The 14,311-nt window shown below is 37.6% G+C and overlaps 1 protein-coding gene across 1 annotated transcript in view; it reads right to left on the minus strand.

Annotated features, from left to right (window-relative positions):
* Positions 1-11,300: 11,300 nt before the first annotated feature.
* ARHGAP15 (Rho GTPase activating protein 15) overlaps positions 11,301-14,311 on the minus strand; it is a 694,101-nt gene continuing 691,090 nt past the window's right edge. Inside the window, exon 14 of the mRNA XM_066279712.1 lies at positions 11,301-12,700. Within this exon, the coding sequence (XP_066135809.1) occupies positions 12,517-12,700 (184 nt within the window). The 3' untranslated portion in view covers positions 11,301-12,516. The remainder of the gene's footprint in view (positions 12,701-14,311) is intronic.

The following is a 14,311-nucleotide window of genomic DNA, read 5'->3' on the forward strand; positions in this document are numbered from 1 at the left end:
TTTGTTACAAGAAATTGGCACATGATAAGTGAACAATAAACATGGATTATTTACTTTTAATTTTTTTTTTTGCTTCATGCCTTTTCACCTATTACTAGATCAAAAATCCCTAAGGGAAACACTTTGTCTTAAATGGCTTGTTTTTGTGGTCCTCGTGTCTGTTCAAATGTTATTATACACAATTGGTGATTAACAGCCATTTATTAATAATTATGACAATGGTGCCTCAATGTTCACTAAATACTCAAGAAGTTACTCTTAGCAATGGTATTATGCAAATCTGAAACTTTTCTTTAGAATTAAAGACTTTAAATTTCTTTCTCCTCATTCAAATGCTCACTTTTGGGCCTAATATTAGTTCTGTAAGATTGTGACTTTTCTCTGTACACTTTACATTTCAGCCATTATAATTTTTATTGGTTGACCCTTCTATTACAGATGGTGTTTGAATAGAAGGCTTTGGGAAATTCTATGCTTCCTTCATGTAATGGTCTTTCTAGGGCACTAACACATGGCCCTGAGATACATGGTTGGCTGAGCTAGCCAGTTCAAAAGCCAGTTTCACAGCAGAATTTCACACATGCAAATGAACCATTGTGATCTTGGTCATGAAAATTCATAGAATAGTAGCTAGTTCAGTGTGGATGACCTGTCAATTTGGCAGCTGATCATTTAGTTAAACATCCAAATTATGGGCCAGTTACCCAGTCTAAAGCTAGTCTTCCTGCTTGTTACTGGATTCTATGTAATCCTATGAAAAGCAATGACATTCCCTTTGATTTGTAGCAGCTAATGGTGTAGAAGTACCATGCAGGCACTGGACATGTGTCTGGCACAGTTTAAATGTGGGCATTGTGAGAATGGACTATTTGTGTTACTATTGAATTAGTTCTTAAAATACTAAATATCTTCCATTAAATAACAGGCAAATTATCTTAATTTCATGGATGTCCCTGTTTATTATTTTTATCAATTTTAAATGAGAGTTCCTCTAAGGATTGAATCATCATTATTTGATGTGTAGTAATTGATTTTGTTGGATCTATATTTAACTCCCAAGACTAGCCTGTCTTGCCAGGCAGTCATACAGGAAGCCATGGGGACTGCTCCAGGCCAGGTAGACTTTGAGATTTGGTTGAGAGTGACCATGTGAGGTTTAATTCAGACATAAGGTAGTAGAATTGATAAGCTGGGAAATAAATCTAGGACAGAAATTTCTAATCATAGATTTCTTTGAGTATATGATAAAAGCTCTAGACTTTCAGAAAAATGCACAAATAACTGCATGAAAGTTCCAAGAGTTCATGTATCTGCCAAAGCCCAGGGGGGCAGGGAACTACGAATTATAGGTTAAGATTCCTGCTCTGAATGTGAGAGTAGGAAGAAAGAATAAAGAAAGATGTAAAAACCAAAGAAACAGACAGATAGAGGATGAGTACAGAGATAGAAAATGATAAAGGCAGAGAGGTCCAGAGAAAAATAGACATAGAAGTAGAAAGAGAGTAAGACACAGAAGTAGATATAATTCCAGTTCTCTTACCATAACATAACTTCTCAATATTTTTCCCAATTAGATTCCAATAAACTCTTTCTGCTGTTCATAATCCTGGGTTCTTCTGATGGATAAAATCTCTCATATGAAGGACATAGCACATTCCACATCCAAAGATTTTTGACACAGTGTTAAGAAAGTTTATAGGGACAAAGATTTCATCCTAAAGGTGAGCAGGTAGGCTGTTTGAAGACACAGTCCTATAAGTTGAAGGACCGTTTAACTTGTAAATATTGGAAAACCATTGATAGAATAATTGCACCAAAAATACTACTAATTAGGAAGATTTATCTATTACACTTATATGTTATCATATTTTATTCTCACAATAGCCCCTTTTTTTAGGAAGAGGAGAAATTGCTATCTGTATCTTAGATTTAAAGAAATTGAGATAAATATGTATATAGACTTTCTTGGAATCACAGCTACAATAAAAAAGTGAACTCTAGAGACCAAATTTCTCAGCTTTGAATCCATATATCCCTATTGATAGTAACATTCATATAATCAGTACAAATTCTTTTGTTTCCTAAAATGAAATATATAAGTGGAAAATAGTGCTCTTGAAATGGGACAAAATGATAGAATCATTAAAATTTGGAGTGTATGTAATCCTAGAGGTGAATAATAATCTGACCTATTTATGATAACATGGAGACCTGACCTGGCTGGCTTAAGGGAGGAAAGCGGCCCTCCAGCCGTCCCATGGGGAGGTTCATGGAGGCACAGGGTGTAACACAATGACGTGCCCCCAGCCAATCCTTTGCTTTTGTTCAACAAGGAAGGAGTAAGATTTGAAAGCATGTATTTTATGTCTTATATAGGTAGTTAGTTTAGATAGAATAATTTGGTGACACTTATGAAAAATTAAGGGGTCAAATCCAATATTTTTTTCAAGCTATGTTTGGAGAGTTTAAAATTCCAAGGAGTGTTTCTCAGAAATAGTTTTTATAGACTAATGTATAGTTGTACACATTTTGTTGGTCTGGGAAACTTTACATGGCTATAAGGAAATATGACAGGTGAATCATGGTGCTTCTCAGGCTAGAACCGAGAGTACTAGGTTAGACTAGGTAACATATGTATCAAGAATGGGTATATAATATCCACGTACACCCACATCCATATGATTATGTACATGTATGTATTTATAAAAATATTAGGTTTTACGGTTATTTAAACATTCATTTATAACTTGCTTTTCTGGAATTATTTAGTTATGCAAGATGTCAGCATATTCAGGTTTTTTTTTTTTTAGTAATAAACATGTCTAGTCAAAGAAGGCATTAATGAAGCAATTCCCCAAATAAAACAGCCCATGATATCTGAGTTGCAGCAGAGAGTGTGGTCTTTGTAGTCTAATCAAGATCACAGGACTTGTTTTGAGCGTCTGTCATCTTTAATTTTACGGCACTTCATTTCAGAGTAGGACTGCCAGGGTCACATGCAATTAAAACACAGGCAAGATTTGTCTTGTGAAATCTTAACATAAAAAGTAATGTGTTACTCTATTTTAACTTTTCTACTGAACTCTGTGAACTCACTAATTACTTTTCCCCTCTCTTGTCACCTTTTTGATATGACATGTATTTTATAGAGGAGATAGAAGTTTGGTATTTTTTTTATATCATGCATACTATTGAGGATAACAAAATTAAACCAGAGAAAAAGGAATGCTTTTTTTTCAGAAATACATTTTTTAAAAGAAATATCTGAGTGCTCCAGCTTCAATTACAAAGAAGCTCATAGATCAAATTCTAGGAAATAGCTGTTAATCTGCTTAAGTAGGGCAGGTAAAAGTGTAATAACGGACCAGAGATTTCCTAGAGGCCAGGAGAGTGAACCGGAGTTTATTCTCTGGGGTGTGGGGCAAAGGGGCTTTTATGTGACTGGCCGTGAAAAGCATTAAAAGCCAGCACCAATGTGGAGATTTGGAGTGCGAAAAGGGTTGTTCCATCTTAGTGATCAGTAAATTGCATAGACCCTTATTAACCTTATTGATAAGGAGCTTAGGGAAGTCCCATTCAGGCCGCAATATATTCTTCTTTTTGTTCTCCTGTCCATCTCCCCTGGCAATCCCAGCCGCTTTGTACGGAGAGCCTTTATGTTGCACCTCAAAATTCAGTGTGAGTAGCTGTGCCTTTAAGTTAGAGCAGGAGAAGGGAGGAGGAACCAGCTCATGCACAGGGGCCCAGGGCCTATTTAACTGGTGCTGTGGACACCTGGAGAATGTTTGAAAATTTTGTGCTTAAAGAAGCTTTTATATTGCTCCTCTTTCAATGCAGCTGGGGTCTGTACGGATCAGGGGATTATTTTTGATACCTGTCGAAAAGACTTATGTCTACACTGACTTTCCATCCCTCACTACTAATTAACCTTATTGTATACAGGAAACAGTCTATTTAATACCTGCATTCTTTCTGTAATGCCAAGTAAAATGAAATCCAGTGTGAAATCTAGTTAGCGTTTGCCTTTTTGAAGTCATTTTTAAGTTTCTAGTTTTAGTGACTGCGACCTTAGAACTGATAGCTGGGAAAATAGTGAGCTCAAACCAATTTTGGTTTCAATTGTATTCTTCACCCCCTCCAACTTAAAAGCTGCCTTTCACCTGGATGTGTGGGGAAACTGCAGGAACGGAAGTCCTAGGCTGGCCCATGCTTCTCTGGTACCTTCCATGTTCACCTCTCACTGGAGGTTTAAGGCTTCCTTTCCTCCAGACGCCCATAGGCTGCCTCCTCTTCTGCTGACTCTGTTTCTCTTCTCAGCAGTTGAACACCTCTGTCCCCTTCCTTCAATCAGGGAGGCTAGAATTTGACAGATGATCACATCATGGCAAAGTTGTGTAGCAGCAATGCAAATAGATGCCGAACGAGAGGAAAGAATCTGAGTCTGGGGTTAAAATGCTACAGGAAATCCCATTGGTGGATGTTTGTAAGGGAAAGAAAGGTAAGGTCTAGCAATAAAGAGCAGAAATCAAACTGTGTAAAATGTCACCAAATGATGTGGAAAAATTTACACGTCTTCAAGTATGCTGCACAATATGGACTTAGAACACATTTGTGAGCAATGTGAGAATGGTTAGCTCAAGTCCTGCTCCTAAAATGTGTGTGTGTGTGTCGAGCCACTTTGTCAGCTTAAATGATGCCAGAGGAAAGTGAGGCTATTTCAGATCGGTGCTTTGTATCTGCCAGATTCCTTGGCTGTTGAGATTTTCATACATTGGTCAGAAAGCTTAAGCTCTGTGGCATTTATCTAACCCATAAATCATACATTTGCCAGGGCAGGGAAGCCGAGAGGAAGATGTCATTGGGTGTCACATATGCCGGGACTCTTCCCCATCCAAAACAGGATGTCAGAATTTGTGGTTAGACTTTTAGGACTTAAGTCAGCAAATCTCACCATCTTCTTCTGCTGAGCTTGGGAAAGAAACATTTCTTAGGAACTTAGACTTCAGGAGAAGTAGTTGAAGGGTTATCATTTGATAATCCTTTTATAGGTAGGACTAGGTGTTTGTGCAAATACCTGTAATTGGAGGATAGGTTTAACTTGCTATGACTAGCTGACAGGAAATCCAATGGTGAATTATATTTGTATTTAATATTGTTTATGTTCTGGGTGTTTGTCTTGGTTCACTCATCAACACTTGTGTATTGAGCACCAACTATGACCATAGTGTTACCACTCTTCCTCACTGCTTTCTTATCACTCTTCTGATTGACTAAAGAGTACTTTATAGAATCCAGATGATAACTTATAGATTTTGGGGACCGGCATGGCTCACTTCAAGTATAAGACAGCACTAATCAGCTGGTAAGTCCACAGCGGATGTGTGTGTATCCTTCTGCCAGGTCTCTCACCAAGACAGCTAGACATTTTCATTTTGACATTACAGAAATTGTCATTTTTTTGTACAAGATATTCACTGTATTCTCATCATTTGGATGATTCAAGATCACTCTCTGGCAGCAATGAGACACAGCGTGTCTTGATGCCTGCTTCTTTTTCAATTGTTTTAAAGGAAAAGACTGCTGGAGGACCCACTTTTTTATCTTGTATAGAATCCCTAAAGAGCAAGATCTAATTTCAGTACAATATTAGGCAGTATGATATGATAGATCATAAGAGAGTATTGACAATTCTGATCCAACACAGGATAATATGATGTAACATGGAGTAGAAGCTACCCAAACAGGTGCTATTAAATATGTGGCCAGCCTGACCAGGCAGTGAGACAATGGATAGAGTGTCAGTCTGGTACACGGAGGATCCAGGTTCAAAACCCCGAGGTCATTGGCTCAAGAACGGGTTCTTCTGGCTTGAGCGCAAGGATTGATGGCTTGAGCATGGGATCATAGACATGACCAGTAGTGGGATTCAGCTGGTTTGCACTGGTTCAGCAGAACCAATGCCTAATTATTTTTGTTGAGTTCGGTAAACTGGTTGTTAAAATGGCACTTGTAATACGGGTTCTCTCTAACGTGGGCTCCTGGGCAGCTGCCCAATGTGAAAATCACAAATTCACATTCCTTACTCTTTTTTAACTTTCATTTGTGCAACAGCATATTTTAAGCACCTGTAATAATGTTCATTCCATCCATAGGTGAAATTAATTAGACAGAACTATGCTTATTATATTTATTTATTAATTTCATAAAACTTATTTTACCTTTGATGAAATACTATATTTTACTTCCTTCACGTTTGTTAGGAAGAAAGTGAGGATATTTTACATCTAATATTTTACTTCCTTCACGTTTGTTTCAGTAGAAAGTGAGGATGCCAATCAAGAAGCATTATGAAAATAGTCTTAAATAACAGGTCTTTGTTTATTGTTATTTTTTCATTAATATTTTAAAACTCTTTCTTATAACATAAATTATAAGTTTTATATATTTTTTTATTGTTTTTACTTAAATATTAGATGTAGGAAATAATAAACTCCAGGGGTCCTCAGGTTACAACACAGCTCCATTCCAACAGTGACGTAACCCAAATTTTCATGTAAGTCAAGACACACCCTAGTCTAAGTGACATACTTATCCTAACACAATTGTAAAACCATAATCTAGAACATAAAAACACAACTAAGCCATAGAAAAAAGAAAAGGACATAAATATACTGTACTGTACACCATACAGTATTAACAGAAAAAATGACAAAAAATGAGTGTAAAAATTTCCTTACCTTTATTTCTGTGGCTGGTTTGCACACTGGAAGGGGCATTGCAAGGTGGGAGAGAGTGACCTATTGGGAGGAGGAAGCTGGAGAGGCAGGAGAACCTTCGGAAGGTGCTGGAGATACTGGGTAAGGTGAATCAGGATTGCCTAAGGAACATGCAGGAGATGCTAGAGATGACTCTACCTGTGCTACAGGTGTTTTATCTCAATAAATAGCTAATTTAGAGGGTACAAGATTTGTTGGAGGTCTCTCTACCTTCTTAAAGAATTGTTTCAGGCTAGTCTGGAAGATTGATGACTTCTCCCTAGAGTTGAGGAGATTAAATAAAATAATAGATGTAAAATACAGTTCTTGGCATATAACAAACACCCAATAAATGTTAGTTAATCAAAATTAGTCTTTCCAGTGCTACTTTATTTGCTGGTTTTCTGGGTGGCCAGAGGAGCAGTATTACCCAAAGAGAAAGAAGGAAGACATCAGAGCCAGGCAAGATGGAAATGGCCTTATCATCATCGGGAAGCAGAAAGTGGTATAGCATGCATACTCATCTGACTTGGGCATGACTCAGTCAAAATATCTTAAGATTTGTCAGTAACCACTGACAAATGCAGAATCATTGTCAGAGTGCCAGAACCAACCTCTACCCAATCCAGCAATTCAGCTGGAAGCGGGCCTGCTGGAGAAGTCCTGTGTGACCAAGGGTACTTGCACTCAGCAGTCCCTATTGAGAGATGCTGAATGAGACCCAGAAGTTCGGTGGGATGATGCTCCATAAAATTGATTTTTAGATCTGTTGCCACTGTCAGAATTCAGGTCTGCACAAATAGTACTATGATAATAATCTTCTGTCTGGCAGTGGTGCCTGTAACTTCTCCTGCTTCAAACACTACTCCATAATATTGCCAGAGGAATCTTTATAGCCTTGATAAAGTCACTTTCCTGCTGAACAACCTTTAAGGGTCTCAAGATTGACTATTGACTTAATATAAAACTTCTTGGTAAAGCATTTGAGGCTTTTTAGAGTCTCATTCCAACCTTCCTTCTCACTGTTTTTCGAAGATCATAAAGTTAATTGTTAGTCAATAAGCTGGAGGTCTATCATCTATATCCAGTAGGAACAACTTCTAGTTTCATGGTGTATTGCCTGTTTTAATTTTCTTCATATAATTCCACTGGGAAGTTCTAAGGGGCAAAATAAGGCAAGTAGTATTCCATTTTATAGATGGGAAAACTGAGACAGAGCGAGAGGGTAACTCCCAGGACATTAACAGCAACTTCTCCTAGATGCTTAGACTACCTGTCCTCTCCTTGTACAGACACATGGCTTTGGCTCGTTGACATAGCTCCACCATTGGCTTCAGGTGCTACCATTTGCTGGGAGCAGGCTTTGCAACATCAAAGGTTTAACACTAAATTCACAAAAATGAAGGTGCTTGGGCGAGTTTGCTCAGATGAGTTTTATTAGGTGCCCTTAAAAATCAGGTTTCATGCAAGTTTCTGAACTTCTGGCTTTCCATGAAAGATGTGAAGGTATGGCAGACTGTGCCTGCCTTCGCACAGGAGCAATGTTGGCGTGAGCCAACCCTTGTGCCCAGAGGTGAGCTCGGGTTTTCCCCAGATGTTACCTCTTCACAATTCCTTCAGCCTGCTCTTCTTTACTCACTTATATTACCTGCTTCATTCTGGTAAGGAAATCATGGATTAAAAATGAGAAAAAAAACTGTCTATTTTCTAAAGATAAGATGGCACATTTTAATCAAGAAAATAATACGAGATTATTGTGTTTGAAAAAAATCTTTGTTGTTTTGTATTAAGATTTGATTTTCCCAGAAGAGACTTGATATTGTTTGGGTGTTATTTTTTACTTTTGACAACAGAGCAATTTGAACCAGAACTCTTAATGACAGTCTTTTTGGATAAAAATCTTTGCAGGACCTTTTAATTAGGAATTGACGGGGTGATTAACTTAAAATTCACAAAAATAAACGTGGAAAGGAGAAGTACAGGTCAATTTCTGGCTGTGTTAAACTGTAAGGACAGCACCATTGGCAAGTGATTGTTCCCTTTTAACAGCTTTTCTAATTTTTCTTAATTGGATCTTTTGTTTTCTAATTGGATAGGGAAAACCATCATATGGCTTTCAATTACTAGCTGTGGCATGGTGATCCTGTCATATGGCACATGCTAAGTAGTCAGACTCTCAACATATAGGACAAAATAAATACCATCTCCAAGAAGCTTTTTGTGAGTGGGAGAGGGGCAACCGCCCATGTTCTGCATGAGTCTATGCAAGTCTGTGCTGAAATGGGACGTACTAATTAGCATGCTTTTCCAGGGACACTGTACGTATTTGTGTCTCCATTATCTTGATGATATAATTTTTAAAATTATTGCTCATCATAATATAAAAATACTTCTAAGAATACAACATTATAATTTTATTCCTGGAAAATAGTAAAAAGTGTACACACACACACACATATATGTACATACACACAAACATACAAAAGCATATAAAAGACAATGCCAAGGTCCTCACAGTAATTTGTTTCTTCTGCCTCTGGTGAATTTAGAGATTCTTTTTCTAATAAAGCTTCAGTATGGCTTTCTTATTTTACAACCACAATTGGATCTCTTTTGCCTACAGGATTAAATCTAAATATTTTGTCATGATTTATACCTGATCCCAACGTTTTTCTTCAGTTCCATCTTCTAAAATGATCACACCTTCACAACCCCCTCTGGTCAATGATTTTCTCACTTTCCTTTGGAGTAATGGGTATTTCACAATTCTGTTTATGTCATTCCTGATTCTTAATGTGTCTTCTATAGTTTTCTTTGTCTGGTTTATTTTATTCATTTGTCAGGATTAGACTGAAAGGCTTACCTTCCCAGTGAAGCTCTACCTGACAGCCCCAGGCACAATTTGTTATCTGGTGGTCAACCATTGAGTTTTCTTAGTATCTTTGCACTAGCTTCTGCTCATTCATTCAAAAATACTTTTTGATAAAAAACTGGACAAAAGTATTTTTTGTTTAAAATTTTATTGCTTTTAGACAAAGAGAAAAAGGTCGATTTGCTGCTTTACCTGTTTATGTATTCACTGGTTGATTATGGTATGTGTCCTGACTGGTGGTATCAGGATGATGCTCTAACCAACTGAGCTACCCAGCCAGGGCAAAAATACTTTTTGAATATCTCTATGAATAAGTACTGAATCCTGGGGTACATGGTTGAAGTACCCCAGAATAAGATGACTGTGGTCTCTGACTGAAGTGTAACTAATCCTTGGTTGATTACCTCCCTTGCTGGACTGTGAAACTACAAAGGGTAGGAATATTTGCTTTATTTTATATTTGATCAGTAGTATGTAGACTTGTACCTGCTCAGACAAGATGATAAATAAATACTCATTGCCTTTTCATGTCTTCTGGATGGAGAATATTGATCAGTTTTATAAAATCTAATACCTTAGTGAGTTAACCTATGATATCTACAATCTTGGCTTTAAAACTTGGAACAGTTAGTTGATATCACCTTCGTTTCTGTCTTTGAGATGTTATAGAATCTACTGACCCTTTTTATGCCTTCAGTGTGTATAAGTCTGATCCTGTGATGGGCACTTTGGCTCAGAACCTTGGTATGGCCCTTTCCCAGAGAGGAAACACAGTCTCTGATTAAATGCCCTTAGCAGACAGGGACAGGGCACAGCTGGGGTTAGAATCCAGCTAAATCCGATCAGATTGAAAATCAAGAAGAAACTGGTGCTTTTGAAGATTATGAATCTGGAAAGCTGCAGAGACGAGGGGCTGTGCGTCCCTGCTCGAAGCAGGTAGTGCTGCTTCTCTTTGGCTGTTAGTGCTGCTTCCTTCTGGCTTATGCTCCTAGAATTACTTTAAAGATGGACAAGTGAAGGGATAAGATTTTAATGCTGGGAACCTAACCCTACTCCCCTGCCCCCTCAAAAAGAGAGATAATTAAAGTCTTGGACAGGACATAATTGAGAATATGAAATGTCATGGAAATGAGGAGGACTTGAAACACAATGCCAAAAACTCTGTTTTCATGGGTCCATGTTTTTCTGAAAGGCATAAGTATCATTTTAAGTATAAGAAGAGCTTAAAGCTGGTGAATCTGTTAGTTCATTGTTACCAGTGACTTTAGATCATGGGGTTCTCTGCCTTACATAATTTTCCTTGATTTTGTGGTATATGTATACATCCCAGCTGATAAAACCACATTTCAGCATTTATTGTAGTGCTTCTCTGTTCTTGGTCATGAGCCGATTTACTGGTGCCATTGCCAAAATGAAGACATTCAAGAGGGCAAGGGAAGTCTCTCCTTCCCAAGGCAGTTCTGTGGATGCTGGAGCTGTGTGCATGTCTGGCCATCTCTTGAGCAGATTCTCTCTGCCGTATACACCATCTATGCATACAGCCTATGCCTTCGAGCTCATTATTGCTCTAAGTGTTTGCTCTTGGATTCGTGCATTATGTGTTTTATTTACATGCTTTATTTTTCATTTTATGAACAAATCAATAACTAGACTTATTCTTTATCGCACTGGATTAGTTTTATTTATTCCATTTGAATTTGATTAAAAAGCTGTCAAACATAAGTCTACATTTTTATCAGCAGAATATTTTCACAAAACTGGGTATGAGATGTGTTCAGCTAGAACATGCTTTTCACAATAAAACAATGTTTGATATATTCTTGACAGTTACCCCTTTGTTTATCCATGACAACTGAAACTCACCATCAAATGGATCTAGCAATCAAGTCTAGTCAAGTAATTCTTAGGGCATATTAAAGAATGACTTTTAAAGAAGTTCCTTTCTAGATTGATTTAATGTAATTCACCAGTAAAGCATCCTCAGAAGTATAATAAAAATTCTACATGAAATGACATAGCTAGGGAAAAAGAGGATATACAGTTTGATGAAGCTTCAAAATGTATGCTAACATTAAAAACAAGCAGCCATGCAATTCCTATATAATATAAAGATGAAAATTGCAGGGCACTAATTTTGCTTCTAATTTATAAAACAAGTATGTTTAAGGGACTGCAAATAGTATATATATAAAAAAACATGTCCAATTGCCAACGTTTTGAAGTGTCATTTTTTTTCAGAAAAATATTGCCATTGAACAAGAATTTGTACATTCCACAGAATAGTAACAAGCAAAGATGGCTGGACTATATCTACACATACGGAAATGTTCTTGAAGGATGAAATGTGTCTATATTCATTAAGAACCTGACCTCCTTTGTTCTGCTTAAAAATTATTAATTTCTGCCTTTCTTCCTTTTTTGGTTCTTCTCACATGTAGTAGTAGTGTAGGAACAAGTGTGAAGAAGCCAGAGTAACAAGAAAGCTCACCTGTGTGCACACATATCCTCAGCCACATTCACACTTATACTCCCTCATATATCTACACACACAACCACACAACCATTGCCCAGGAGCAGCACTGCAATTATTTCTTTGTATATGTGCTATACTCTGTATATTACTAAATAGAATGGAGCATGCATAATGCATGCTTAGAAGGCTAGACAAAAGAGCAGTGAAGGGGTTAATGTAGAACGCATATAGGCAAATATTGTCAACTATTTTATTCAAATGTTTGGAACTTAAACACACAATCATCATGAAGTTTTCACAAAATGAGGCATCTGTCGCATGAAAGAAAAAAAATATTTCAGAAATATGTTTACAGAAATGTAAAAATATTAGGCATTGAGACAGATGTGAACATATTCAGTAACTTGTCTTGTCTGTCAGTCTTCCTTTGAGCCGAAGATCTTATTGTACTCGCTCAACATGAGCTCAGCTATCTGGTTTTGGTATACCATGTGTATCGCCATGTTTCCTGTTTCGTTTTCAGCTCGCAGAAGAGTAGGTCCAAATACAATCCCTAAGCTTTGGGTTGACATGAGGTTCTTGGAGGCTTTGGCCACTATCCTGTGGAAACAGAGAGAAGGAAAGGTAGAGAAAAGATTTTATTGGACTTTGAAGAAAAAATGTAGCTACTTTTGAATTATAAAGTTTTGTGTTCTTGAATTCTTTTTTTTTTTTTTTTTAAATTCAATTTAAAGAAGTGAAGTAAGGGCATTGGTTGGCTTTGGCAAAACAGGAAATTCAACACAAACAAAAATTTTTCTAGTTCCAGAGAAACAACATCTATGCACTATTTAGTCTTCTACTCTTTATGCTTTATTGTATGGAAATAGAACTGATGACATTTAGGGAAAAATTTTATTGTCATGTACAACTTTTTATCCACCTAGTACTTGGCCATTGTCGGTACTCTATGAATGTTTGTGAAACAAATAAATTAGACAGCAAAAATTACTGTGGAGTCTAACTGGATTTAGACTTTGAAGTGTTTATAGTCAATGGAGGGAAAAGGTGACGTCCGTAAAATATATAACAATCCAAACACAAAAAGTAGAAAAATATATGCATAATTGATAATAGAAGCTAAACACAAAGACCAAGGGCAAAAATATGTTTTTAGTGTTTAGTATGAGAATAGTATTCCTGCCAAATGCTGACTAGAATATATATAACAAGAAGGTAGGTTTTTTTTTTTGTATTTTTCTGAAGTTAGAAATGGGGAGGCAGTCAGACTCCCACATGTGCCCGACTGGGATCCACCCGGCATGCCCACCAGGGAGCGATGCTCTGCCCATCTGGGCAGTTGCTCTGTTGCAACCAGAGCCATTCCAGCACCTGAGGCAGAGGTCATGGAGCCATCCTCAGCACCCGGGCCAACTTTGCTCCAATGGAGCCTTGGCTGCGGGAGGGGAAGAGAGAGACAGAGAGGAAAGAGAGAGGGAGGGGTGGAGAAGCAGATGGGCATTTCTCCTGTGTGCCCTGGCCGGGAATTGAACCCAGGACTCGTGCACGCCAGGCTGACGCTCTACCACTGAGCCAACCGGCCAGGGCCAAGAAGATAGGTTTTGAGATATTTCATTGTATGGGAAAATTCTAAGTCTCCACATTTATTTTGGTTAGCCAGTTTAGCTTACATCTCAATAAAATGCTAAAGCCGGCAGCATTTGCACAGGAAAAAGAGTTTCACTGGAATTGAAGAAATGTTTGCTTTTGTGAGGATTGTGTGGAGAGCTGGAATACTAATGAAACATTACAATGTCGCTTTATTAATAGTAATACCTTGCCTGCTCAACACAGGATTCTTAAAAATAAATTAAAGCCCTATCCTATCAATTGAGACATAAAAAAATAATGTTTATTTTTAATATTGAAACCTATTTGTTTTTATATTAAAATTAGGGATGAGGGAGTGATGTGAAGGAACTAGCTATAGCATACAGAAGGAAAGGGCGCTAAGAAATACTAAATTCTGCATTCCAAGGGTCGGATGAGTATAGTCAGAAGAGAGAGGAAAAGGACACTTCCCTGTAGGCAGTGGGGTCTTTGGTCTCAGTGCTCATGACAAAACATTGGTGCACTGGTTGGATTTTGGAGGACTCTCTTGTCTGGCCTTCCTGGTCTCCATAGCCCCAGTCAAAGGAGGCTATGGAGATTTGCTCTACTTCCATCCTGTCA

The sequence above is a fragment of the Saccopteryx bilineata genome, chromosome 5, assembly GCF_036850765.1.
Source record: "Saccopteryx bilineata isolate mSacBil1 chromosome 5, mSacBil1_pri_phased_curated, whole genome shotgun sequence".
Taxonomy (NCBI): Eukaryota; Metazoa; Chordata; class Mammalia; order Chiroptera; family Emballonuridae; genus Saccopteryx; species Saccopteryx bilineata.